Genomic DNA, 24,876 nt, shown 5'->3' with positions numbered 1-24,876 from the left:
CTCTCCCACCTATTAGACTAGTCTTTTGGGTTGGACTCTCCTCATGTGCTTAAATCCTAACAATTGGTGCTCTCGTTGAGAGTTGGGCCACCGAAAGGGCTACCTATGCGTTGGATTAAGGTGGTCCACCTAATACTGATAGGTCAGTGAAGCCGCCTAAAAGGAAAGGGCTACCATTGGGTCAGTGCGGATAGAGTGAAATCTGTCAGGGACGTTGGCTCTTAAAGGACGTGACAATGTTAGGAGTCTGACATCGAGTATTTCAAAGTGTTCAATGTGGTATTTAAGTCGTGAGGCTCTCCCACCTATTGGACTAGCCTTTTGGGTTAGACTCTCCTCATGTGCCTAAATCCTAACATATACTTACAACAACTAAATTTGTCAAACATTTCAATTTTATTCTACTAGTTTTTTAGCTATAAGCTAACTTTTCAACTATCAGCTAGTTTATAGCTTATTTTTACCAAACAGAGCCTATGTTTAGTATTAATCAGGTTTCTAGGGGAACTTATTATTCCGATAAACTCTGACCAAGAATTGTTCCGATAAACTCTGACCAAGAATTGTTCCCGTTAAAAATCAAATTTTGATTCTTCTAAATAATTCGTTCTATGAAGAGCTCATTAGTTATTTTATGTGATTATTTGATTGATAAGGAAGAATAAGAAGGTAAAATAAGTGAAGGGTAGAATTGATAGAAGAATAATACACCATAGTATCTTTTAAAGTATAGATATTTGAAAAAACTTATTATTCAATTAAATAGAAAAGGATTAGATTTTAAACAAATTTGTTTGAATACGGAATAAAATTGGAAAGAAAAAAGGCACACCAAAAGTTGAGAAACTATATACTTTCTTTGTTGCCAAAATTACACTCCAGGTTCTTTATCTTATTTCTTTTAACACTTTGGTTTTTTATCTTTTTTTTTGTAACATTTTGGTCTTTATCTTTTATTTGTAACATTTTGCTCCTTTAACTTTTTTATTTGCAACACTTTAGTCTTTTTTTTGTAACACTTTGGTCCTTATCTTATTTATTTATAAAAAATAAAGGACCTAAATGTTACAAATAAAAAATACTAAAGGACCATAGTGTTACAAAAAAAAAAATAAAGGACCAAAGTGTTACAAAAAATAAGATAAATGACATGCGGTGTAATTTTGTCTCCTTTGCTTCTTTTTAAGTGTTGCTTTTGACCACTATGCACTATTCACATAATCTATTTTGACTGTAAGTTTTTTTAAATATATAAAAACAAATGTTAGCATATAAGATATATTGTTCAATGTCTTAACGGTTTGCGTCTTTTTTTATATGTCGTTAATCTTTATGTGTCGCAATAGCATATCAAATGATTTTGGATTTGTCCGAAGTTTTACACAAATGATTTATATGATATAAACTTTCAATCTAACGGTGAATTTTATAAAATTTATATCGGTTAAAACATTATTGAGAGGTGTAACATTTGGTGTCAAACTAGTTGGTGTCATTTGATTCTGACCCTTTCATAATTTTTTATAATAGATAATTAAAGATATTAATGATCAAATTTGTAGTTATCTAAAACTACACTTAAATGGAGTATATTCTACTAAATCATCTCACTACAATCCATTTTAATATTATGATATGGAGAACTGTTTGATTTCTTTTGATTATCGGTATGAATTTAATTTATACCAAGAGAGTATATTCATTAAACAAAAGTTTGTATCAACCTTAGATATCCATCTATCTCATGCCAGCAGCTCCTACAACCAAACCAAGCCATTCATTAGCTTTGTTTGCTACAAGATTACTAACATATACAACTTATAGTCCCCATCCAATCATGAATATCAACTCTCTTTTTTTATCTTTAGGAGTCGAACTCAGTACCTCAAGTCAACAACACTCAGACACTTTGGGCACCAACCAACCATGAATATCAACTTGAAACAATATAAATAGTTAAAGGTATCACACCATTACATTGTTACATGTGTTAGACGACATCTATTTCCGCATAATAATTGTCAAAATAGCAATCAGTTGCATGATAATATCTGCCAAATTGAGCTAATCATATCATAATCTACAATTCTAGAGAGACAATAAATAAGAAATACTATATATATTAAGCTAAGTAAGTAGCTAACCCTTTTAGAAGAGGATCCCAAAATATAATACAGATCTCGATCAAAATTACAAATGACCCCGTCTCTCTTTTCTGTCACCAGTCGATGAACCACCCGAGTAGAAAAAATTGACAACTCTCTCGACTGAAGCAAGAAGAATATCATAAAGTTGCTGAAGACTTGTTGCAATGAGCAGAACAAATTAGTGGCTTGAGGTCATTCAAAGCTATTTATCATGCTTTTTCGAAGAAGAATCTATCCGAACTTTAAATCTTTGACCGTCTAAATTCAAACCATATCTCATAGTGATTGAATAGAAGACTATCATGTGTATGTTTTCCAAGATACTCAAGTCCTAAACTCATAAGCCTCTTTGTGCATTCCTCTCCTCCCAACCTTGAACAAAACTTTATATTATGTGATACAAAGATTCGTCCATCAAATGGTTTCAATTTAGATGCTAATCTTTCCAGTCCGACCCATACAAGTTTATCAGGCATATGAAGAAACACAGCACTGGCGTAAATCAAATCATACGTTACGCCATAACCAAACTTACTGAAATCCATGTCCTCGCCCTTAACTATCAAAGGCCGTTTATGTAAGAGGACTTGGGCGGGAAGCTCATACCTAAATGCAGCCATAAGAGAAAGCTCGTCCCTTTCAAGACAATGGAAGTGTTCGGGATTTAAATATCGAATGAAATGCAAACCAACTCGAAGCGTGCCACACCCTATCTCAAGCACCTGTGAGTCTGGTCTGAGCTGAATGGCTTGAGCAAGAAACTCGTACACATCCCTTCCACCTGCCCAAGGTTCACCGTAGTTACTATGGTGCTCTTCAACTAGAAGTCCTCCGGGGCATGGAAATGTTGTGTGATTATTTGAGTCAGGTCCCTCATAGTGTGATATGCCCTTAAATCTGCACTTGCGAGGATAAAATATAATCAGGAAATCCAATAGGGGAGTCGTACATTCATGATCAAACAAAATGAAATTAGAAATTTCAACCATTTCTATAAAAGTATGGACTTGACATCTGCACAGTGTGAATTTAAGTGTGGAATTATAACCATTGGTAAAATAAAAATAAGGATTTATCCAATGAAAATCCACTATTTTGCTACGTCACCCCACTTTTGTAAGAGAGTATTTTAAATTGATGGCATGACATGAAAAAAATGATGGTCTTTCGTTGGAATTATGTGTAAAACTTTGTAGTTATTCACAATCTTAATACTTCGATTTTTCAATCAACTGCACTTTATGTCTGAAATGTGACCTCTGAATTTAGAGGAGCCAAATCCCATAACCATAAAAATCTCCTATGTGACTACCAAAACAATCAGATCCTTTCGTCGGTCAAGACCAAAACATTCTTTAGTACATTAATTTAATCATTATTATAAATATTATACAAGCATTCTTTAAGCTAAAACCAAAAAGAACTTTGCACTTTTGAACTACACTTTATATTGTATTTGACTTTGAAAACCCATGTGCTTGTTGACAACTGAACAGACCAGTTATCATCTGTACAGGCTGTTAAGCAAAGGTCAGAAGGAGGGAAGCATCTATACTACAAATTGCAAATTAAAAATTGAGAAACATTCCGACTCAAAAGAATGTGAAGACAATGTTTAATACACATTCACACACATGATGGACATAAAGCGAATAAACTTCAGTTTGAAGCATAGAATCATTTAAACAATCCTAGAGAAACTAATAAAAGCAGGAGCATCGAAATTTCCTGGTACTCCTATTCCCACTCGCTCTCTTCTTGCATCACCTCTCACTGTAGTCGGCCCCTGCACTATTTCAGCACTACCCTACTATTCAGCCTGCTAATTTATTTTCCTACATTGGTTAATATATGAAATCCGATTTATCGGACCAATTCTCTCACCGCGCTCCATGTTCTATCTCTCTCTACCGAAAAATAACTTCCAATGCAATCTAGAGAGTAAAGACTCTAATAAAGCGAATGACAATAAAATGGGGTATCACAAAACAGATATATACTGTGTCACACACCCACACGCACATACGAATGGATAAAACAAATTGAGAAGAGTCTTACTGTTTAAGATCCTCAAGTTGTTGAGCCCTTGTACGAGGGTTAATACCCTTGCGGAGCACATTTTCTTGCATATGAATCCCATTTGCTTGAATTTGAATTTTCACCCACTCAACATCCTCCTTCCTCGTTGCTATAAAACCATTACCTTTGCTAGACTCGGATGAACCAACATCAACGTTCCTAGCATTGTTGACAGGGGTGGCTAAAGGTTGTTGTGAAGGGCATGAGCAAGAAGATAGAGACGACAATAGGAAGAACAGAAAAATAGCAGCCACGGAAACAGTGAGAATCAGAACAGGCACCGTCATCACTACACCTTTTGACATAGCCCGAGAAACTGAAATTGCCATCAATGACTAAACCTCTTAATCTCACCCTGTAAACCCATTAAAAACAACAAAATCAACACTAAGCAAACATGCCATTGCCAATGTTGTCAATCAAGAATAGCAAACAATAGCGATTTATTCAAATTCCACTACAATGCATTTGTATACCACATATATTAATGGAAGCCATTTTCTAATGTGTTTGATACTATATATTATTGGTAAGTTAGAGTTTTCTCCAAGACACTTTCTTTATTTGAAAGAATATCCAATATTGTCTCTCTTCTCAAGTTTCTTAGACAAATGAAATACTTAAAAACAAATGAAACTGTGGAATGAGATTTCTACCTATAAAGACTGCATTTTTCAGCAATATAATGAATTCAGCAATGTATAATAATACCCTTTAAGTTAACATATTTGGGGGAAAACAAAGAGGAAATAATCAACCCTAATTCACAATAAAAATTAGAGAAAGTACAATTTGGAGAAGAGGACATACATGTGGTCGTGTAATGTTGGAAACAACAACAACAACGTTAATGAATCGAAGGAAAACGAGGTGAGATGTAAGAAGTAGTGTGATGATTGATACATACCTTATTATTGTTGGAAGAGTGAAGATGGAACTTGTCTTCTCAGGTTTCAGTAAAGTGAAAGCAAGTTACAGTGACAACCTCCAACGGAAAAATTCTATTCCTATTCATGTGTTTAAGTAACAACTTAAAAACTTAATCATTCTATCACCTTATTTAACCTCAAGTGCTTAATGATTTTCTTATGGGATGAATCCTACGGGAGAATTAAGTTTAATATACCTTATTTAACTATTTTCAAATAACCATCATATAAGTGACATAAAAAAAATAAAGATTTCATGTCCAGTTGGCCATCCAAGGGGTAAACGATGAAATCTTCATATTGCAGGAGGAAAATCCAAAAAAATAAATTGAGTGGGGTAAACCACAACTAGCCTATTTTGTAGGGGGTAAACCCTATTTACCCATTAATAAATAATAATGACTATTTAACATCGAAACCTGTGTACACACTTAAGGTGAATTCTACCTTCTAACACAATTTTTCTTAATACTCCATCCGATCTTAAATATAAGAGGAAGTTTATTTTTTAAATTCATTGAGAATCTAATGTATTCGGACCATATTATGAACCAGATACATTAGATTTTCAATGAATCTAAAAAATAAATTTTCTCTTATATTTAGGACCGGATGAAGTATATAAGAGTTAGAGATTAAATAACTTACTACTTATAAGAGAATTAAAAATCTTAGTATTCATTATTGTTTTTAGACTTAATTATAATTTTGTCTCTTATTTACACTCACTTATTGCTAAGAAACATGACATTCATGAGAGAAGAGAGAAAATAGCTCAAAAGGATATAATATTGATGAAGAAAAAATATTACAAAATGAGAAAAAAAAGTAAGTGTAAAAGATTACATCAAAGCCTATATATAGGCATCAAGAAACTACTAACTAATCATCCTAATTACTAAGTAACTATATCTTTAACACCCTCCCGCAAGCTAGAAGGTGTTCACAACACTTCTAGCTTGGGATAAGCAATACAAAAGTACATCAAATCAAAAATACAATGAGAGATGCCGGAAATACATCGGCCAAAATCAAAGTCATAAGGCATTTTAGCCTATCAGATTATATCTCCTTGTAAGGTGCCACCGTATATAAACTCTTGATAGGAGAAATTTTGAAATTTTTGGGAGGACTCTGAACAATTATCGGGGGGTGGGGTGGGGGGGTGTGAAGAATAATTCCCTTATTTCATCACAAATTTTGTTATTAATTTGTTAGAGTTTGTTATTAAATAATTTAGTTGGTTAGCCCTCACTACAAGAAAACATTAAGTTATTGGCCGCCAAAAATCCGCTAAAAGTGCCCAAAACTGCCACAAAATGTAGATTTATTGGTGGCGGCTAAAAAACGTCAATACATATCTCGTTGATAAATTTACTAGTGGCCAAAATCGCCCCGCTGCAAACGAAAATGACAGAATTTACTGACGCCTAATCCGCCACTTTGTAAAATTAGAATATTTACTGACGCCTAAGCACGATTTTCCCACATATAGGCGGCCAAGCCGCCACTAAGTAATGTACTATTTTTTAAAAAAAATGGTATTACTTATTTATTAATTAATAAAACATTGGTTATTAGTTAAAAAAAATGGTTGCTCTGTCAAAGAAAACCAAAACATTGGTTGTTGCCGAAGAAAAACTATACAATTCATAGTTTCTTCTCATATCTAAAAATGAAATTGAAGAAAAACAATACCAACTTTTTTACTTCTTCATTGGCTCTTTGCTGAATTGCTCTATATATATATGAGTCATCATTATAATATTTTCATTATGTATATATGATTTTTGCTATCTTTCAAGCTTTCTAAACTCTAATCCTTCATTTGCATGCTTCAAACCATGAATATTTTAACACATGTTAAAGCAAAAATATGAGGACACGTGGTTCGTGAAAAATTAGTTGTTATTATCTTCGTGACAATTAGCATTTCTCTAAGCGAAAATGTGGGAACATGTCTTTCTTGAAAAAAAATTGAGTGTGGAACTAAAAAGTGTATTGTAATTAGCATGAAAGCCAAGAACTAGGAAGACAAATTTCAACACCAACACATCAAAGATTAACCTGCTACATGACAACAAGAGCTTTCCTAAAGTAGAAGTCTACATTTATTAATACTACTTAATAATAGAAAGAGAAATTCTATTTGAATTCCCTTTTCTGAGATAAAATTGAGATCGATCATTATAGAATAGAATTAACATGTTATTAGGTCATAGGTTGTAACAAAAAAAAAATGTTATTAGGTCATAGGTGTACCTCATACAATGGGAGAGGATCCTCTATATATAGTCACATGACTCTTTATTGAAATTGAGATTGAGATTTTCATATTATAAAGTATAAAAAAGAGAGATAAAGTTTTAAGGATGGATATTATTTTTTTTGACAGTTTTAAGGATGGATATGTCTAGGTGTAAATTTACATATATGCTTTTGTAAAAAGTGTATGCTACAGGCTACAGCCGGTAGATGGAATGGTCAAGGATTGACTTGAAAGCTAATGAATATTGTAAGGAATTTTAAAGGGTGTATGAGAGGAGCGATCATACAAGGGTTTAAATTTAAAGCATCAAAATTATTTTCTCTTTAGTATATGCGTGCATGCGTGCATGCGTGCATGCGTGCATGCTTGCGGTTCGTTCTTTCTTAATTGTTGCCACTCACTCCTTATTTCACATTTTAAATTGATTCATTCATTGATTCATTAACTAATATATAGTATTTGATTAATGTTGCGGATGGACCCCTATATGAAGCAGAAGTCGTCACTTCTTCCTACAACATGCTTGTCTCCAACACCCCTACCTTCCTTAGAGGAGGAGCCTCAAGGTAGAGGTAGCAAAAGTCCACCATCACCACCACGACGACCACCACCTTCTCGATCACCACCACCACTACCACCTTCTCGATCACCACCACCAAGACCACCCTCGATCACCACCAAGACTACCACCACATTCTCAATCACCACCACTACCACCTTCTCGATCACCACCACCAGCACCTTCACCCCCTTCGTTTGATGAATTTTTATTTGTTCAAACTTGGCCACCCGCATTTTGTAAGGTCCGAAATACTAGATGTATCAATCCAGTGCCAAATGAATTTAAGATCCATGGGCTTTGGCCCAATAAAAAGAATTCTAACTTAGAAGATTGTACTGTTGGTGAGGATTTTGACTCCACTAAGGTAAGTTGTTGTTGTTGTTATTATTATTTTTTATTTTTATTATTTTATCATGATATATGTCTGAAAAATACAATTTTAATTTTTTGTTATATTTAATTTGACCAGATTAAGAAATTAAGGAGACAACTTGAATTAGCATGGCCGTCATTAAAGAATGGATTTCCTGGAGATGTAATTGGCGAAAACAACAAATTTTGGAGTGAAGAGTGGAAAAAACATGGAAAATGTTCAATGATAGGCTTAACTAACTACTTTAAGCTTGCACTTAAAATTTACAATGATATTAATCCAAACCTTATTTATATCCTTAAAAAGGCGGGTATTAAACCCCTTCTAAAGGGCGTAGATAGAGAAATAATTTCCAATGCCATAAGAGCTCACTTAAATGTCATTCCTCAAATTCGCTGTGTCCTGATTGATAACCTTTATTATTTATATGAAATAAGGGTTTGTTTGACTGCAACCATGAAACCAAAGTTTAAGGATTGCCAATTGGAATAAGTTGGTTGTGGTGTGAAGGATAAAGTGATTTTCTGATAATAATTTATTATATACTATTTAAATAAAGACTATGAGGGTTTATATATTATACTTCTAAATAATTTATCAATTTAAATAAAGACCATGATGTATCTATAGACCATAAGTCATTCATGTAATAATCTGTTATTAAATGTCATGGTATGTGATTAATACATATATATTATTTCTCTCTTATATTTTAGAGAAAGACATTAATTAGTTGGAAATTAGAATTTTAGAGAAAGACATTAATTAGTTGGAAATTAGTTAGTAGAAGAAATAAGAGAAAAATAGAATGAGGGAGAGACAGGGTGTTGGTAAAAGAGTGAGGTGTTTTTTGAATAGGAATCTAGTGTACAACCCGTGCATTTGTACGGGTAAAAATTAATTCTTTATTTTTATTCAAAAAAATTGATTCATAAATGATACAGTACAAAAAATAAAATTTAACTATGTACCAAAAAAAGTATTTAACACATTTTATAAAAAAAACAATTAGTTCCATAATTATAATATAATATAAATTATTCTACATGATATGATATATTAGTAAATAAAGTACTATATATATATATATATATATATTATGTATAGTTGTGGCTATAATAAATAAATATTTATTTGTTCCATTATTATACAAGACACTTACCATGCATTAGTGAGAAAAAGGAAAAAACATTTTTACACTTTAATTAGTCATGCATCAACTATAGTGGTACGTACAGAGTCTCGTTCTTTATTTAAAATAAAAGTTTAACTATATATTTGGTCATTTACGTTTATTTTAGGTTTCATCATTATAAAGATCATATCTTTGAGAGAAAAGAACAAAATAGCTAAGTTAAAACCATGTTCATAGACACAAAAATTCCAAAAGACAATTGAAGAATGCACAACAAAAAAATGCTTCCATAATTCAAAGAATTTTCTCCATCACCAACTAATTTTGTACTGTAATTGTTTTAGTATATACGTTTATCTTAATGCACCCCTCTATTCCACGTATATATTTTTTGTTCAAAGATTGTGTCTAGTAACAATAGTTAAAATGTCTTGACAAAAAAAAAAAAAAGTTAAATGTAGCAGTACCTTATGCTAACATTTCTATTCATGAATCATTACATCAGCAGAACTATGCTGATGAAATTTACAAAATCCGAACAAGAATCGAAGGCAACAATTTTTTATCACTTCACATGCAAAGCAAGAGAAAATACCTTGTCTGGTGTTAGATGCACCAGATGTTACACCAATCCTTAATGGACCCTTTGGTAGAAAGTTTTCTTTCTCCACGAATTCGCCATGCTATAAGATGAAAACATAAAAATTATTATTATTAGTGAAAAAGAACTAATAACAGTTGATGAGATGAGGTACAAAGGACTCTTTGAATTGACTTGTTTGAGTTTATCTATTGGCATAAGCACTTGTGAGACCGTTTGGGAGAGTTTATAAGACTGTTTATAGCTTATTTCCTAAGAAGCTTATAGGTTATATAAAACAGTTTGCTTACATTCAATTTGTGTGCTATTCTGTTTCCTGGACCAATTCTTTGCTCACTATCAATCCACTAAGAAGGGAATTCCGCGTTCCTCAGCTATCTCTTGAAGGTGCAATGTATTACTCGAGAAGTAGAAACCTGAGTAGCATCACAAATTGTGTTGAAGCTTATAAAGTGCTCAGTAACGTTTTCGACATCATATTTGCACATCATTGTCCTCTCCACTAGTTTTCCCGTGAGCCAATCAACAAAATACATATCAGAATTAATTAAAACATATGAATAGAGCACAGGAGAAACCCTTTGCCCCAACTCCTAAAAAGATAAAAGCTAACCAATCTCTTCGGTCTCTCCCTTGAGCATTGTTGTCTGATTTGCAATGCCGAGTTTTATCAGGTCACTGTCTGGATCAAAGCCCTTTGAAAGCGCAAATTTAAACTTCTGTACATGAAAAATAAAATAATCACGACATTGAAGGGCTCGGAAAGCAAGATCATTAACAGGACAGGACAAAAGTCGCACCTCGAAAAAATGCCTCTCTGGTTGAGCTGGATCCATTTAGTTCACCACCAAGAATATAGTCGCAAACATATTCAGCCTGGATAAGTTTTACAGTTATGCAAAAATTACCAAAAAAATAAAATTCAAGTTAAGGCATTCACTAAACATAAAAATGACTACTAGCAGCAACTTAGAACAAACCTCTGCCATGTTTTTCACAATTATGTACTTTCCCAGCATCTCATTCACTGCAGCTCCAAAAGCAGGCAATATGACTACATCGCCCTTGTTGACAACCTTAAATTGTTTCACAAAAGGACTTCTAAACACATCCAAAAATATTTGATTTTTTGTGGTTTTTGGTGTTTTTAGTCCAATTTATGATTTTTATTTGGATTGATTTGAATTTGAGCACCCTACTTTATGGGACGTGTTGTTTTGTCTAAAGATTAACATTGGTTTATAGTGTGAACCTTGATAAGTTTCTTGTGTGTTTCTACAAACTCACCATAAGGCACATTTTTTTTAGCAGCAAAAATTTTTTATTAACAAACTCACATAACATAAGACATGTCTTTATTTTTTTTGGACATAAGTTAGACACAGACAGACAGGCACGGCGTCTGGCCTGCTAGTATACAATAAAAAAAAGAAAAAAAGAAATGCAATGCAATAAAATTAGAATTCAAGGACTATAATTGAAAATCTTTTGAAACAGCAACAAGCTCTCATCCTGTGAATGCAAGAATTCCACTTGTTGGAAGTTCTTAAATCAGAAATGGCATTTAAGTGCTACAAAATATCTTAAATCTTGATACATAAGTCTTGTATGAATTATAGGAAATGAATTTGTCAGAAAAACAACACTAAAGGTTCCAGTCAAAAGCTTTGTTACAACAAACTGCTACAATAACTGGCCCAGTCAAATCACCAACAACACAACCTGAAATATGGTCAAAACGACTTATATTTTAGTACGGAGGGAGTATGTGTAAAAAAAAACCTTAAATGACCGTGCAATACTGATTGAATGACTTATCGATAATCTTACCAATCCATTGACCAATTGAAGGACGAAAAAGGGTAGCTCCAATTCCTCCACCAATAGATGCAAAAATTAGAGATGCATTACACTTAAGTGTAGCTATGAAAACTTTCTCTTTGAAAATTCTATTTCTTTCATCTTTGTTAATGCTACCATCTTCATTTGTTGACTTAAAAGTAAAGAATTGAAATACTCTTACTCCTACTTGAACAATCCATGATGCTGCAACACCAAGTATGTGCCCTATAAACAAACATTAGCACAAAAAAAAAAGTTATAAATTAAACAAAATAAATCAACCTTATAAGAGTAAAATTACAACTTATTCATTTCTTTTACCTCTAAAAGTTGCTCTGCTCACAGAATAGAAGTAAACATAATTTGGCATTCCCCTTCCCGCCTTGCGAGCCGCCGATGTAGGAACATCTGGTCAAGAGATCGCATAAGTCGAATGCAGAAAAATCGATACCATAGGATCCTAGTTATTTGATTTTATCATTATGTTCATTCTTGGTTATATCTTGTCCAAACAAATATATATATATATATATATGGGAGGGATTAAATTACACCGGCGTAAATCAGTGTAACATTTGAGTAATGTTAGACCAGTGTAATTTGATTCTTCCCCGTATATATAAGAGGGGAAAAAAAAGGACCTTTAAGAAGTCTCCATGCCCTTTTTGTTGAAACATAACGGAAAGTAATTCTTTCTAAAATGCGTGTAGTTGTTACAACTGTAACCTGTCATGAATTTGAAACAAAAATCAACTTATCATCATATAACTTTTGAACAATGTCATATAAAATTAGTAATAAGAATATAAAGTTTTATATAAAGTATTGTGAACTATAGAACTCATCTACTTTGACATATATAGAATTAAGTAGAAATTGTGGATCAAATATTTTTATCACTTCATTTTAGTAACTTCCTAACAAAAAAATTCAATAAACAATATCACTATTAATATGCAAAATGTTTCCTCCAAAATTTCTAACACTAATAAGTCTCAAATGACTTAATATTTTGCACATTCCAATCTAAGTAATATTTTTATACCCGGTGCAATGTACGTGTCCAAATCATTTAACCAAATTATAAAATCGACAAGAGTTACACGTAGACGATAGGAGATGGTACACATAAGACTTAAAGGGCTTATGTGGAAGAAAAAAAAACTTAAAGAACTAATTTGGTACAATTAAACAACTTAAACTGTCGCATGATGTAATTTGCCACTAATTTACTAAAAGTTGTCTATAGAAAAAATCAATTGAACTTGAACAATGTTATAAGTGAATATTGCATATATATGGCATAATTCTTTCTTTACTAATTATTATAGAATATATAAAATAATTACTCACCTCACGAGCAATTTGCAAAAGTGACTTTTTGAATGGGGTAGCCAAATTGCTACGAAGTTCATCTTTTTTGTCTAGAATAAAGTCATGAAAATCTTGTTCCATTTTTGCATGAGGCTCCAAAAGAGGCAAATAAAACATCAAGAATGATCTCAATGAAATCAATGCAAATGACCTCAATTCAAGAGCAGACCATAATGGTTTAAGTTCAACATTGTAGCTCTTTGTAGTAGTATACTTTAAAGTATCATGGTAAAAATATTTCCCGGTCGAAGTTCGAACGCCGGAAAGGTAATCGTCGGGAATTGCCACTCCAGCGTCAGAATAAGCTATTGGTGTCCTGAAACTGATCAAGTGTTTAGTGTTCTTGAATGTTAATATAAATTATAAACTCAAGAAGTAAAATAAATTTGGAAAAAAAAAAGGCAAAATTTCTAATGTGAAATGATGCCAAGATTCAATTTTCTATTATTCTTATATTTCAAGCAACATTAATACATGTTTTAATATAAATATAAAAGTATTTTCTCTGCTATGCATCATCATAGTTTTAATTAAAAATTATAAGATAAAAATTATAGTTTCAAAAAAATTTAAAATTATAAGATAAAATGCATAAAAGTTGGATTTGAATCACTCCGATAAGTAAAAGTGTGAAAATGGATTCTCTCGATTGGGATATCTCTTCATTCATGCGGTCAGTGCATTGGTAATTGTTGGATACAGATCAGAATGTTCGCAAAATATTTTGATTGTTTTTAAAATCCAACTTTTTGAACTTGAAATTTAGATCATTGGCTCTTGATCCAACTATCATCGATATACTAACTGCGCGAAAAGATTAGAATACCTACAAATTCCAATAATGAAATCAAGAAAAGTATGCCTTCATGTAACGTACTCACACTACTAGAAAATGATATGATGACTCGTGCTTTAATCTCATAAGTCGAATTTAAGACATAAACTTAAAGTTTAAGTCGTTTGTTCTTCATCCAACAACCTGACTTACTTAATGTGTAACCACGAGGAATCATGATCCGTAAAAGCTATGATCCCCCAAATAAAAAATTGTTGTGTAGGATCGACACTTCTGATCGAAGGCGTGTCTAGTCGGTGTCAGACGTATCGACACATGTGGTTATTGTCAAATAACTGATTATCCTAAAAGCTTAAACTGTTAGGATAGAGTCACATCAATGATTTTATATTATTTCTAACACGTCCCCTCACGCAATAGCCCACTTGGGCTTGAAGCGTAGATAATGCATAGGCCCACATACCATATGCTTAAATTCCACTTTTTAATTAGAGAGTGAGGGGAGCGGGGAACGAACTCTAGATCACTTAGTCATAGAGGCTCTGATATCATGTCAAATAACCGATTATCCCAAAAGTTTAAGCGGTTATGATAGAGGCACATCAATGGTTTTATATTATTTCTAACAGTTATGTTCAATGGATTCATTTTTTTCAAATTTTTACCAATGTCAACGTGTTTGTACCAGTGTCGTATTTGGTGTGTATGTCGGTGCTTCATAAAAATATTGACTATATAATTAAGTTTGTCTAAATTATTGATGGATGAATGCATAGAAGATTATGATAAAATGGAGAAGGATTGTACCCCAAAAAATGATTTGAAGCAAAAGATGCTCCAGCAGAAATTGAGGCAGCAGTGGCAGATGCAGAGAAAAGCCAAGAAGATGGATAGGTATGTGCCATGTTAAAGCTTTGTTGGTTTTTCCTCCATAGATCTAAAAGTAATGTTATTCCCACCATTGTACAACCTTATTATACAAATAATTAATTAATCAGTGTCACAAATTAAACAACTTTCCTCATACAACAATCATTATTTAAAAAAATTCACAAATGCATAATAGATGATGCATGCATTAATATAAATTTGAAGAATTATTAGTTTCACATACATTAATTAATGAATATCTTAACATGTTAAGATTACTAGAAATATGTAATTAAGTAATGTAAGGATACCTTGTTGTTGTGGGGTTTGAGACACAATGCAAAGTTGGAAGATTGAATTGAGACAGTGAGTGCAGTTAAAAAAAAAAAATTTGAAATAGAAGCAGTTATTGGTAAGTTGAGACTTTTGTTGCGACAATTTGGATCTGTGATTTGCCTCTCTTACTTTCATTCACTATTTGTGATGGAAAAATAAAAAAGCTAATTAAATAAATAATGTTTTTTTACACTAAAAACTTATTTAATTCATTAGGATGCCAATTGATATTTATAGGCAAATAATTAGCCCTATTAGCCACAAAGTAATGACATTATATATTGGTGTGGTGTGGTTGGACAAAAAAAAAACATGTAACAAATTTTGTAGCTGAAAAATAGATTTCACGCTTGCGGTTGCTATCAGAAAGTATCACTAAGAACCAAAAACAAAAAAAAATCAACTTTTGAAGGTTATAAATCAAATCCAATGTGTTGCACTTATTTGTTTCTATAAGGTTTGCACAAAGACCTAAAGGTCCTTTTAACTTTGCAAATTTTGGGTCGCATTGAACATTTCTAACATAATTCTAAAACTAATGTTTGGATGATAGCTTGAAATTGGAGGCATAATTCCTGAATCAGTTTCCAACAACTCATAATCAACAACTTTAATACTCTCATTGGTCGAGTTGGGTAGAATTTTAAATTGTGGCTCACTTGGATGTTGAGTGTCCGATACTTTTAGATTAGCCGAAGAAGTAGTTTTGTCTCTATAAATCACAGGAAAGAAGGGTTAAATATGTTTTAATTATAGAGTAAATAAAAATAGGGAAAGGGACCTTTTCCTTTGAGCCAGCACTTCCAACAACATAGCAGCATGCAACTTAGCAAGTTGACCTACAGCACCTGCAGATACAAACACATATTCTCCACTGCTTGGGCAAAACACCTCATAAAATCCAGCATAAATAGATTAACAAATAAAGTTAAGTAGCTCAGTGAGGGAAGATTTAGTTGATTGTTGAGTTCAACCACTTCCAATTTCTATTTTTGTTAAGTATGGTCTTAAGTTTGTTGTTAAGTAGAATTCAGTGAAGAAGTGGAAAATCTATTTCAATTTATGTAGTATATTGTAATATTTCCTGACTTTTTTATCTTAGTAAATGAATTGACAGAAGGCTTGATAGATTGCAATAGAAATTTAAATCAACATAATTCATTCAACTTATAACTTGTCTCTTAAACAAGATTCCTGGTGAATCACAGCATTCCTTTGATTTAGTAAAAAGTACAATGGAAAACATCCTTTCCCATTTACTTCCACTAAAATTTAAAACCTATGTTAATAATAGTTCACAAATCGATCAATTTCAGATTAAACTATGGTTTTCTACTTGCATGATATAATATCATTTTAATTTCCAGATTGATGCTTGTAAAAATGTATCCACTAAAATAACATGAATCATACGTTACGGATGGAAGTTACACCTGCTACTGATGAACACAAATCAACTTTCGAAGATGAATCATATTTCCAACCAGATCTATCTATAACAAATGCTTAAGAAACTTGTAAAGCGGCCAAAATTGGGTCATAGTAGACTTCATACTAATCTCCTTCAAAAAGAAAACAAAACAAAATACAATACGGTGCTTCGTTTTCAAAGTAAGCAACTCATAACAATCCCCATTGTTGACACGTCAATATAAAGCTCATGGCAAACCCTAATCAAAAGAGAGGCTTCATGTAAGAAAGAACATCTAAGTTGGCTTCCGCATGTTACGCCCAGCACGGATTACTTCATCCACCAATAGCAATTGAGATGCTATAACTGGCCTGTATAGCATTGACAGTAAAAAAACATAAGTTAATAATTGTGTCTAAGCTTTCATGGTTGGTGGAAAGGTCGTGCAGAGTTCCACTTGTTACGTCAATAATGCAATTTTAGAGACTTTGGCAGTTGTGTTGCTTACATTTGCAACATGTATTTATTTAATTTTAGGTTTTGTTATATACGTTAAATTTGTTATCTGTTATTATTTTTGTAAGTGGATTTTTTTATGAATGTTCAATTCACTAATCTAAGATTGTTATTCAGCTGGAAAAAAACTCCAAAATCCGTCTAGCCCATGCCCACCCACCCTTGGTATGACATAGTACTAGCATTTTCATGATCCAACTTCCAAAACACAACGAAAAATGAGGAAAATATGACATGGGGTAAAGGAAGCAGATTGATGGTGTCAAATAGTCAACGTTCAACCATACCCTGAGTTGATGATTTGGCGCTTGACAGAGTAGTTGTCAAAAATACCCTCCATTTGAGGGTCTATAGGTTCTCCAGTGTTTTGACTCAATCCAACAACATTCCCTCTGTCATGCTCTCCCTGAAAAAGCATTCAGCAAGTGTACTGTTAATGCCAATCTATCTTCTCTTTATATGAACACATGTATACAATCACAGTTAAGGCGTGAAGACATATAATAAATTTAGATGAAGCATACCGTAAGGGCAATAATCACATCTTGAGTATCAAGCCCAGAGTTTTCAGCAAGTGTCTTAGGCACCACAAGAAGTGCATCAGCAAAAGCCTCAACACCAAGTTGGGCACGCTGTTTTAAAGTTATAAACAAACATCATTGTTAAGATATGTACCTGACAAATAAAAGTAAATAAAAACTTGGAAAGCATTAAGTCATTCATATTACCCCTTGAACAGTTTTCTTAACTTCGTTGATAAGATGTTGCCTAGCAGCAACTTCAAATGCACCAGCCCCCTGAAAATGGGCAAGGAAATTCAGTTCATGTCTATCACAATCAGCATAAGAAAATGTGCAAACCAGAGTTCTGTATCAAAGGCTAGAAGAAGCATAATTGCTTGTATCTGTTGTCCTCGTAGTTTGGTTGCTCGTTTTCCCAGTATTTACAACTTGAAACAAGTAGATTCGATGTTTTTTCATGTTAAGCACATTTTTCCCTCCAAATTCAATTCTTGTATATATGTTAAGCACATTATTATCAAAGGCAGTAATGTGTGTCTTATTGCAAAAATGTGGGTTTAATGATCCTGGTCCAGGTTATGACATAACTCTGTGAAATTTGCCAAAAATATATAAAAGTTTACATAAATATTACCCCATTTTAACTTTTGAATCAGGAGAACAGGTTATCTAAAGCATTGTACTGCAATTAGGCCCAAAAACTAATATTTAACCATATAAGGAAAAAGAACACTTCTATTTGAGTAATTATGTTTTGAAACAAATAACATTTTAACTATGCCATCCTTCCCAAAAACCAGATTAAGTATTTTGTATCGAGGCTAAACCATGTTGTCTGCATTTTAAAGAACCGCCAGAACTTTAGTTGATTGAGGAAATTAACACAGAATATGGAGTGGATAAATAACACACACAAGCATGTGACCAGAAGAAAAAAAAATCAATAATTGATTGACTAAATAAAATCTTACCAAGACAACAGATTCATCTTCAATGGTATTCTTTACGGCTCTCAAACCATCACGGACGGCATCTTTAATCTGAGCTATCGTGTGGTCGTTAGGACCTGGATCATTATGAAAGCATTTCTGATTAATCTCGACTTAAAACCAACAATGGCAATAAAATAAAACAGGTTGTTGCAAAGATGTACAGCAAGCAACATGGCAAAAAAGTAGAAGGATCTGCTTGACAACTTCACTGTGTTAGGAAATGTACCTTTAATCAAAATTGTGCAAGAAAATGGATTCTTCACATTTTCCACGAATGTATATTTCTCTTCACCAAGGACATGTTCATAGACTAATCCTGCCCAACCCAGACATTCAGGAGTCAAGTCATCCACAGAGTTTACAGCCTCTCCTCCACAAGCCAAAACCAATCTTTCCATGTTTCTCCTCTTTGCTCTGCGAAGGGCAATTATCTACAACACAAGGATAAAATGATCAGCAGATGAAATTGTACAGAGCAAGGGAAAATGTAACAGATGTCAGCCTGAGTTCATAATACACTAAGAACATGCAATTTGTGTACCGGGTGTTCTAACAATTATATTATTTTCTGGTTTACATCGTATATCAGACATTTTTACTAAAATACACAGTGGATGTGTTTAACAGCCTTAGTAAAGAATCTGCCTTGATAATTGTTTTAAATCAACAGAGCAAGCATGTCCAGTGAATGCTTATATGTTACTTACGCCTTCCCTTGCAAGCATGTCCAATGATGGGGGATCAATTCCTTTTTGGTTGATGACAACAAAATTGCTATCATTATCAGGACAGACCTGCACAAATATAAGCATAAAGGCAATTAAACAAAAGCAGAGAGATCAATTTACTATTTTTTGCAATATAGCAGAAGACCAAAATGTATGACCACGGAAGAACATGTAAGAATCAACGATACATAAGGAAAAACCTACCTTTCTTTTCAGTTCAATGATTTTTTTAACTTTTTCATCAACCTGACGCCTTTCAGCTATAACCATAGCCTCTCTCTGTTCAGCATTTGAGTAGAAAAAACCTGAATTTATTTCACTGAGAAGAGAAAATTTCACAATGTTAATCTCATGCAAGGTTGTCAAACTCGAGATTCTAGTAAATTCGTGCAATATCCGTAGACTCGATTTGTAAACTTGTACACATGTATAAAAATAATTAAAAAAAATTATCACGAGTATAAAAATAATAATGTTTAATACTTCTATAATCGTAACTTAAAAAATTAATATTGTGCATCTGGCAAATAATCAACATTTTAACTACAATAACAAAATCCAAATACTGTGACCCGACCATACATAATATCTATAATAGTGTTTTTAACTCTTGAAATGCATTGACATGTGTTTGTAATAACAGGTGAAAAAGAGCCAATTGATTTCCATTTAACTATGACACATGCAGAAAACATAAGTTGGAATATATTGAGTCGATTACCTCTTTTCGTATTCGAGAGATACATTGCATGTCAAAATATAACAGTTCTCTGCGCGGCGCTTCATGTCAGGGTGCCGAGAACCATGATCAAGGACGAGACCCTCAACCTAGAAAATATAACTGAACTGAATGAATGCAAGAGAATAATTTGGTAAACTATAAAGGTAACCCATACCAGAGACAGAACTGTAAGTCTATAGTTCAAAGTGAAGGCAAAAGAGCAAATTATAATTAAACACGGATCAATATTTGTGTTATTGTAGATTGCACATGATGTATACTGTCTACGCAACAGACTACGCTAGCACAGGTGTTGTAGTTTTGTCCATTTTTATTTTCTTTACAAGTTTACATTTTAGCAATGGCGGAAGCTTTTCTTCAATTTGGTTCTGATCAGAAGATAGTCCATTTGGGGGTTACTTAACAAGTCTGGCCTCACTGTTTTACAAATACAGATCAGAGCAATGATTTGAGTTAAGGCAAAGTCTACATGCTAAACAGATACTGGTTACTACAATGAGAAATGAACTATTTGGAAACCAAGCAGGCTCTTAATTTGCCAGCAAAGGGAGTTGAAACACAACATTCTTTAATTTATTCAGATCAAAATTTAAATGATATCCAGCGAACTGAACACAATCGGCAGAAGAGTGGCTAAAAACATACCAAGCGTGTGTCAACATCAAACTTGTGCCTCATGTGCATAATCTCCACCATAAACAAATCAATTGCTTCCTCAGGCTTTCGGATGCATAAAACCTATCAAAGCAAATTTAATTAAAACCAGTTGGAAAAGGTCAAAAAAATCATAATCTACACATTAAAGAGCAAGTAAACAAAAACTAAATTTTCATATCTACAAGGACTCGATAAATATCAATATTTCAACATGCACTCACCGCATCAACAATTATGTTAGTCAACTGATCAGCGAGTGCCTCATACAACTGCAAATGAGAAGGAAATAAAAAAAAAATAAGAATGTATTAATGCTAACTGCCAGGTGAAAAATTATGTTGATAAATTATTTGTTCACTCTATCCATAAATACCAAAGTTGATCAAATGCCATAAAAAATGGATAAAATGAAATAAATTCACCTTTGTCCTCACGGTTGTTCTTGCTACCATCTTGAGAATCTCTCTGTCAGGCTCATTACCCATTACAACAGGAGTCTTAAACTTCTCAAGAAATTGTAGAGTTGCTCTTTTTGCAATTTCAAAACCATCAACCAACACACGTGGATGCATGCCTACAGTATTTCATAAATCTCTTAGCATTTGATACAAATGACAAAAAGACACAACAAAATGTCCATCTACTCGCATTTCAGGATGTTTCTTTGCTCTGCCCATACACCTATTTCAGGATGAGATTACATTTAGTGCCTGTCTGGCACACAGCTCAAGATTGTCACAAGGGGAATGCTCTTACATACAAACAGATTGTGCAATCATGCAACATTCGTGACTTGTTTCTAATGCACTTTAACCATGTAGTAGCTTTTATCTCTTTTGGAGGATCACTTAACACCCAAGTTACAATTTTTCTATTCTCTAAATCTAATCTAATGGCAATTCATGTTTTTCATCCGGTAAAGGGCCTAATTTGGATCGCCTTACTATGTGATATTTTGAACTGAAATAATTATTCAATTCCTAACTTGCAAAAATGTTATGGATGCTCATGAAAAGGTTAAGGAGCTTCTGAAAATGTCATAATGTAGAGGTTGATTTCAACATAAGAAAAGCTATAAGTTACAATGTTTATAGTAATTTCAATATCATTGGAACTTTTTTTTCCCTTCAAGTGCTTATTGAAAAGTTCATCTAAACAATATCATGCTATATTAAGATTATCTTAATAACACAAAATGTGTTCAAGTGGTGCATATTACAATGCAATGCAATGAAGCCAAGCCACTTGACAATCACACACATACATACACATAAGCAACAGAGCGAAAAACTCATTAACCTAACCTTCATCAATGTAACGTTCAGATTGCTTCATAAGTTCTCCAATGAAGAGGACAGTAGAAGTAGTTCCATCTCCACTAATGTCATCCTGCGCAACTGCCGTCCTAGCAATCATAATAGCTGTTGGGTTCTGGATTTGCTGTATAGCAACAACAAATGAAACCAGATTAACATTCCACAAAATTTTCAACACCCAAAAAAAATAACACCGCAAACAACATTTTACCATAACTATTTCCAGGTAAACATAATCATAGAGACATAGACTATGAAGTATTGACATTGGCATGGATACTGAACACAACACTAACAAGTTAACATCGATAATTTGAGAAAATGCAAGTAATTGAATGTAGTTACATATTTCAGTTTGACTATAATTGTTTCCAAGTAAACATAATCTTAAACTTTGAAATCCTAACACATACAGACACATGATACTAATATGCCGACACCAGAGAAAATGAGAGTAATTGAATGCAGCAACATGTGTCAGTTTTACTATAACTATTTCTAAGTCCTAATCTTACACTATGAAATCCTGACACATATAAAGGAATATAAGTACATGGTCCAGTTTTACTATAATCATTAATCATTTCCATGTAAAAATAACCTTAGAATGTGCAGTATTACCGGACACAACACTAATATATCAAGATATCGTAATAATATGAGAAAATGGAAGTAATTGAACGTAACTAAGTCTATTGACTTTATTAATATAACCGTTTCAACATAAACATAGTGCCTATTTGGATCAACTTATTTGAGCTTATCTCCTGGTATAACTTTACTTTATCATGATAAGCGTTTGTGAGTACTGAGTACCCCTATCAAGTACCTAAAGATAACAGACACAACACAACACTGAACTATACTCAAAATGGTTAATAAATAAATTAACTATTAAGGCTCTGTTTGATAAAAAATAGCTGATAGCTGATAAGCTAGCTTATAGCGGATGAGCTTATAGCAGATAGCTTGCTGATTGAATTTGTAGTGTTTGGTAAAATTAGCGGTTGAACTAGCTTATAAGTATGAAATGACATAAAAAAGTATATCTTTAATTACTACTTAATTTTTTTCAAGATGATAGGGGTAAAATTGGAAGGAAAAATGATCTCCTTAAAATAGCGTTTATAAGCTAGTAAAATAAGTTATAAGCTCTTTTTGAAAAATTGTTAACAAACAGAGCTTTTTTAACCAAATGAGCTTATAAGCTATAAACTATAAGCTAGCTTATGTGTCTAAGAAAATGAATGTAAATATGTATTTACGCATTCAATATGAAGTGTCAGTGCTACATAGATCGTAGATCATAGTATGAATTAAGAAAAAGGAAGAGAAAAATAGTTAAACTAACCATTTCTTTCAAAAGAGTGTTACCATCTTTAGTGAGTTTGATATCACCAGCACCACCAACGAGCCTGATTCATAGAACAACCAAAAAAAAAAATTAGTTAGGTTAATAAGAAAAATGAAAATGAAAATGGAGAAATTAGAAATTTTACATTTTGATTGTTCCTTTAGGACCGAGATTGGATTTAAGAACATCTTGTAAACCCTTAGCGGCATTGATGTTCATGTGAAGTGCCGCCGATTTATTGAGAACTTCGGCGTTAGGGTTCAAAACTCGTAGAGACATTTTCTCTTCTTTCGAAGTAGCAACTGAACAAAGCTTCTAAGACCTAATAACAGAAACACACTGAAGAAGAAGAAGAAGAAGAGAAGCGGGTTTCAGTTTTGGTCCCCTATTTTGTTCTGCTTATCAAAATGTTCCCCATATTTTAATTGAGTTTATCGGAGATGCACCGACGGTGTAAAATAATTTTACACGGTCATTTAATAAGAAATCATCAATCTTTCAGATTATTTGAAGAAAATGGGATGAAGTGGAATCACGTGGCGGAATACATGGTTGTCATTGATTGAGAGTGTAATTATTTTACGCACTGTTTTGTGTATATTCTTTTTTCTCTTTTTAATTTTCAACCAATTTTGATATTATGTGTCACATTTTTAATAATGTGGCAAAGATACTATTAACATGTGAGAGTCCCCATATCCTAACCATTTCCATGTCACCAATTATATATATTTTTATTTATAAACAAAACACCAAAATTAAAATAACAAAATAACAATTATTATACTATAAAACAAAAATAAAATACAAAATTAGATTGTGGTTATAAGTAAGAACCCACAATATCATTTTTATTTTTGTTTTATAATATATTTTATTTCGGGTTCTAACTTATAACCAAATTTTTGTTTTAATTTTTGTGTTTTTATTATAAAATAAAATAAAAATATATATAATTAGTGACATGAAAATTGTTAGTATATGTGGACTTTGACATGTCAACGGTATATTTTCTACATTATTAAAAATGTGACACATAAAATTAAAAATGTGTTAAAAGGATTAAAATTGAATGGAATTAAAATAGGGGAACCATTTTCATATATAAGTAGAACAAAATAGGAAGCTCAAAACTGTAATTCAAAACAATACAATACAATACAAGGACGGTTTGGGGGCTGGCCATGGATCTTGATTCCTCATAGAAATGGTGGGGAGTTCTTAAATTTTTTTAACACAAATAGGGATGGCAGGCTACTATGTATATGTATCCTTTGGATTCAATTGTCATCGCTAAGCATAAGTCACCGTTTTACAATCGTCCGT

General features: G+C 32.7%; 4 protein-coding genes and 1 pseudogene across 5 annotated transcripts; 1 reads left to right on the top strand and 4 right to left on the bottom strand.

The window, feature by feature from the left end:
- Window positions 1-2,118: 2,118 nt before the first annotated feature.
- Window positions 2,119-5,317, bottom strand: LOC123923577. Of its 2 annotated transcripts, none has more exons than XM_045976271.1 (3): window positions 5,134-5,317; window positions 4,206-4,581; window positions 2,119-3,044 (listed from the first exon to the last, which is right to left on the bottom strand). In XM_045976271.1, the coding sequence occupies exons 2-3, from the start codon at window positions 4,553-4,555 to the stop codon at window positions 2,390-2,392; spliced, it is 1,005 nt and encodes a 334-aa protein (XP_045832227.1). In that variant the 5' UTR covers window positions 4,556-4,581; window positions 5,134-5,317; the 3' UTR covers window positions 2,119-2,389. The 2 variants fall into 2 exon arrangements, with proteins under 2 accessions (XP_045832227.1, XP_045832228.1); XM_045976272.1 differs by lacking the exon at window positions 5,134-5,317 and adding an exon at window positions 5,037-5,096.
- On the top strand, window positions 5,037-8,851 carry LOC123922168 (ribonuclease MC-like). Its single transcript, XM_045974914.1, has 3 exons — window positions 5,037-5,096; window positions 7,976-8,350; window positions 8,456-8,851. Exons 1-3 carry the CDS (start codon window positions 5,037-5,039, stop codon window positions 8,849-8,851), a joined length of 831 nt encoding a protein of 276 aa, XP_045830870.1.
- A 1,111-nt stretch (window positions 8,852-9,962) lies between these two features.
- On the bottom strand, window positions 9,963-11,330 carry LOC123922167 (annotated as a pseudogene).
- Window positions 11,331-11,740: 410 nt separating this feature from the next.
- On the bottom strand, window positions 11,741-15,069 carry LOC123922166. Its single transcript, XM_045974912.1, has 6 exons — window positions 14,915-15,069; window positions 13,291-13,627; window positions 12,579-12,663; window positions 12,259-12,345; window positions 11,926-12,162; window positions 11,741-11,817 (listed from the first exon to the last, which is right to left on the bottom strand). Exons 1-6 carry the CDS (start codon window positions 15,067-15,069, stop codon window positions 11,741-11,743), a joined length of 978 nt encoding a protein of 325 aa, XP_045830868.1.
- A 1,595-nt stretch (window positions 15,070-16,664) lies between these two features.
- LOC123923572 (T-complex protein 1 subunit zeta 1) lies at window positions 16,665-23,997 on the bottom strand. The gene is made up of 15 exons (XM_045976266.1): window positions 23,696-23,997; window positions 23,548-23,611; window positions 22,185-22,320; window positions 21,303-21,454; window positions 21,102-21,149; window positions 20,869-20,961; window positions 20,203-20,309; window positions 19,686-19,800; window positions 19,461-19,547; window positions 18,980-19,184; window positions 18,733-18,827; window positions 17,969-18,037; window positions 17,765-17,872; window positions 17,528-17,646; window positions 16,665-17,095 (listed from the first exon to the last, which is right to left on the bottom strand). The coding sequence occupies exons 1-15, from the start codon at window positions 23,827-23,829 to the stop codon at window positions 17,020-17,022; spliced, it is 1,608 nt and encodes a 535-aa protein (XP_045832222.1). The 5' UTR covers window positions 23,830-23,997; the 3' UTR covers window positions 16,665-17,019.
- Between the last annotated feature and the right edge of the window lie 879 nt (window positions 23,998-24,876).

This window comes from Trifolium pratense, linkage group LG4 (assembly GCF_020283565.1).
Source record: "Trifolium pratense cultivar HEN17-A07 linkage group LG4, ARS_RC_1.1, whole genome shotgun sequence".
Classification (NCBI taxonomy): Eukaryota; Viridiplantae; Streptophyta; class Magnoliopsida; order Fabales; family Fabaceae; genus Trifolium; species Trifolium pratense.
This window is presented reverse-complemented; position numbering and strand designations above follow the sequence as displayed.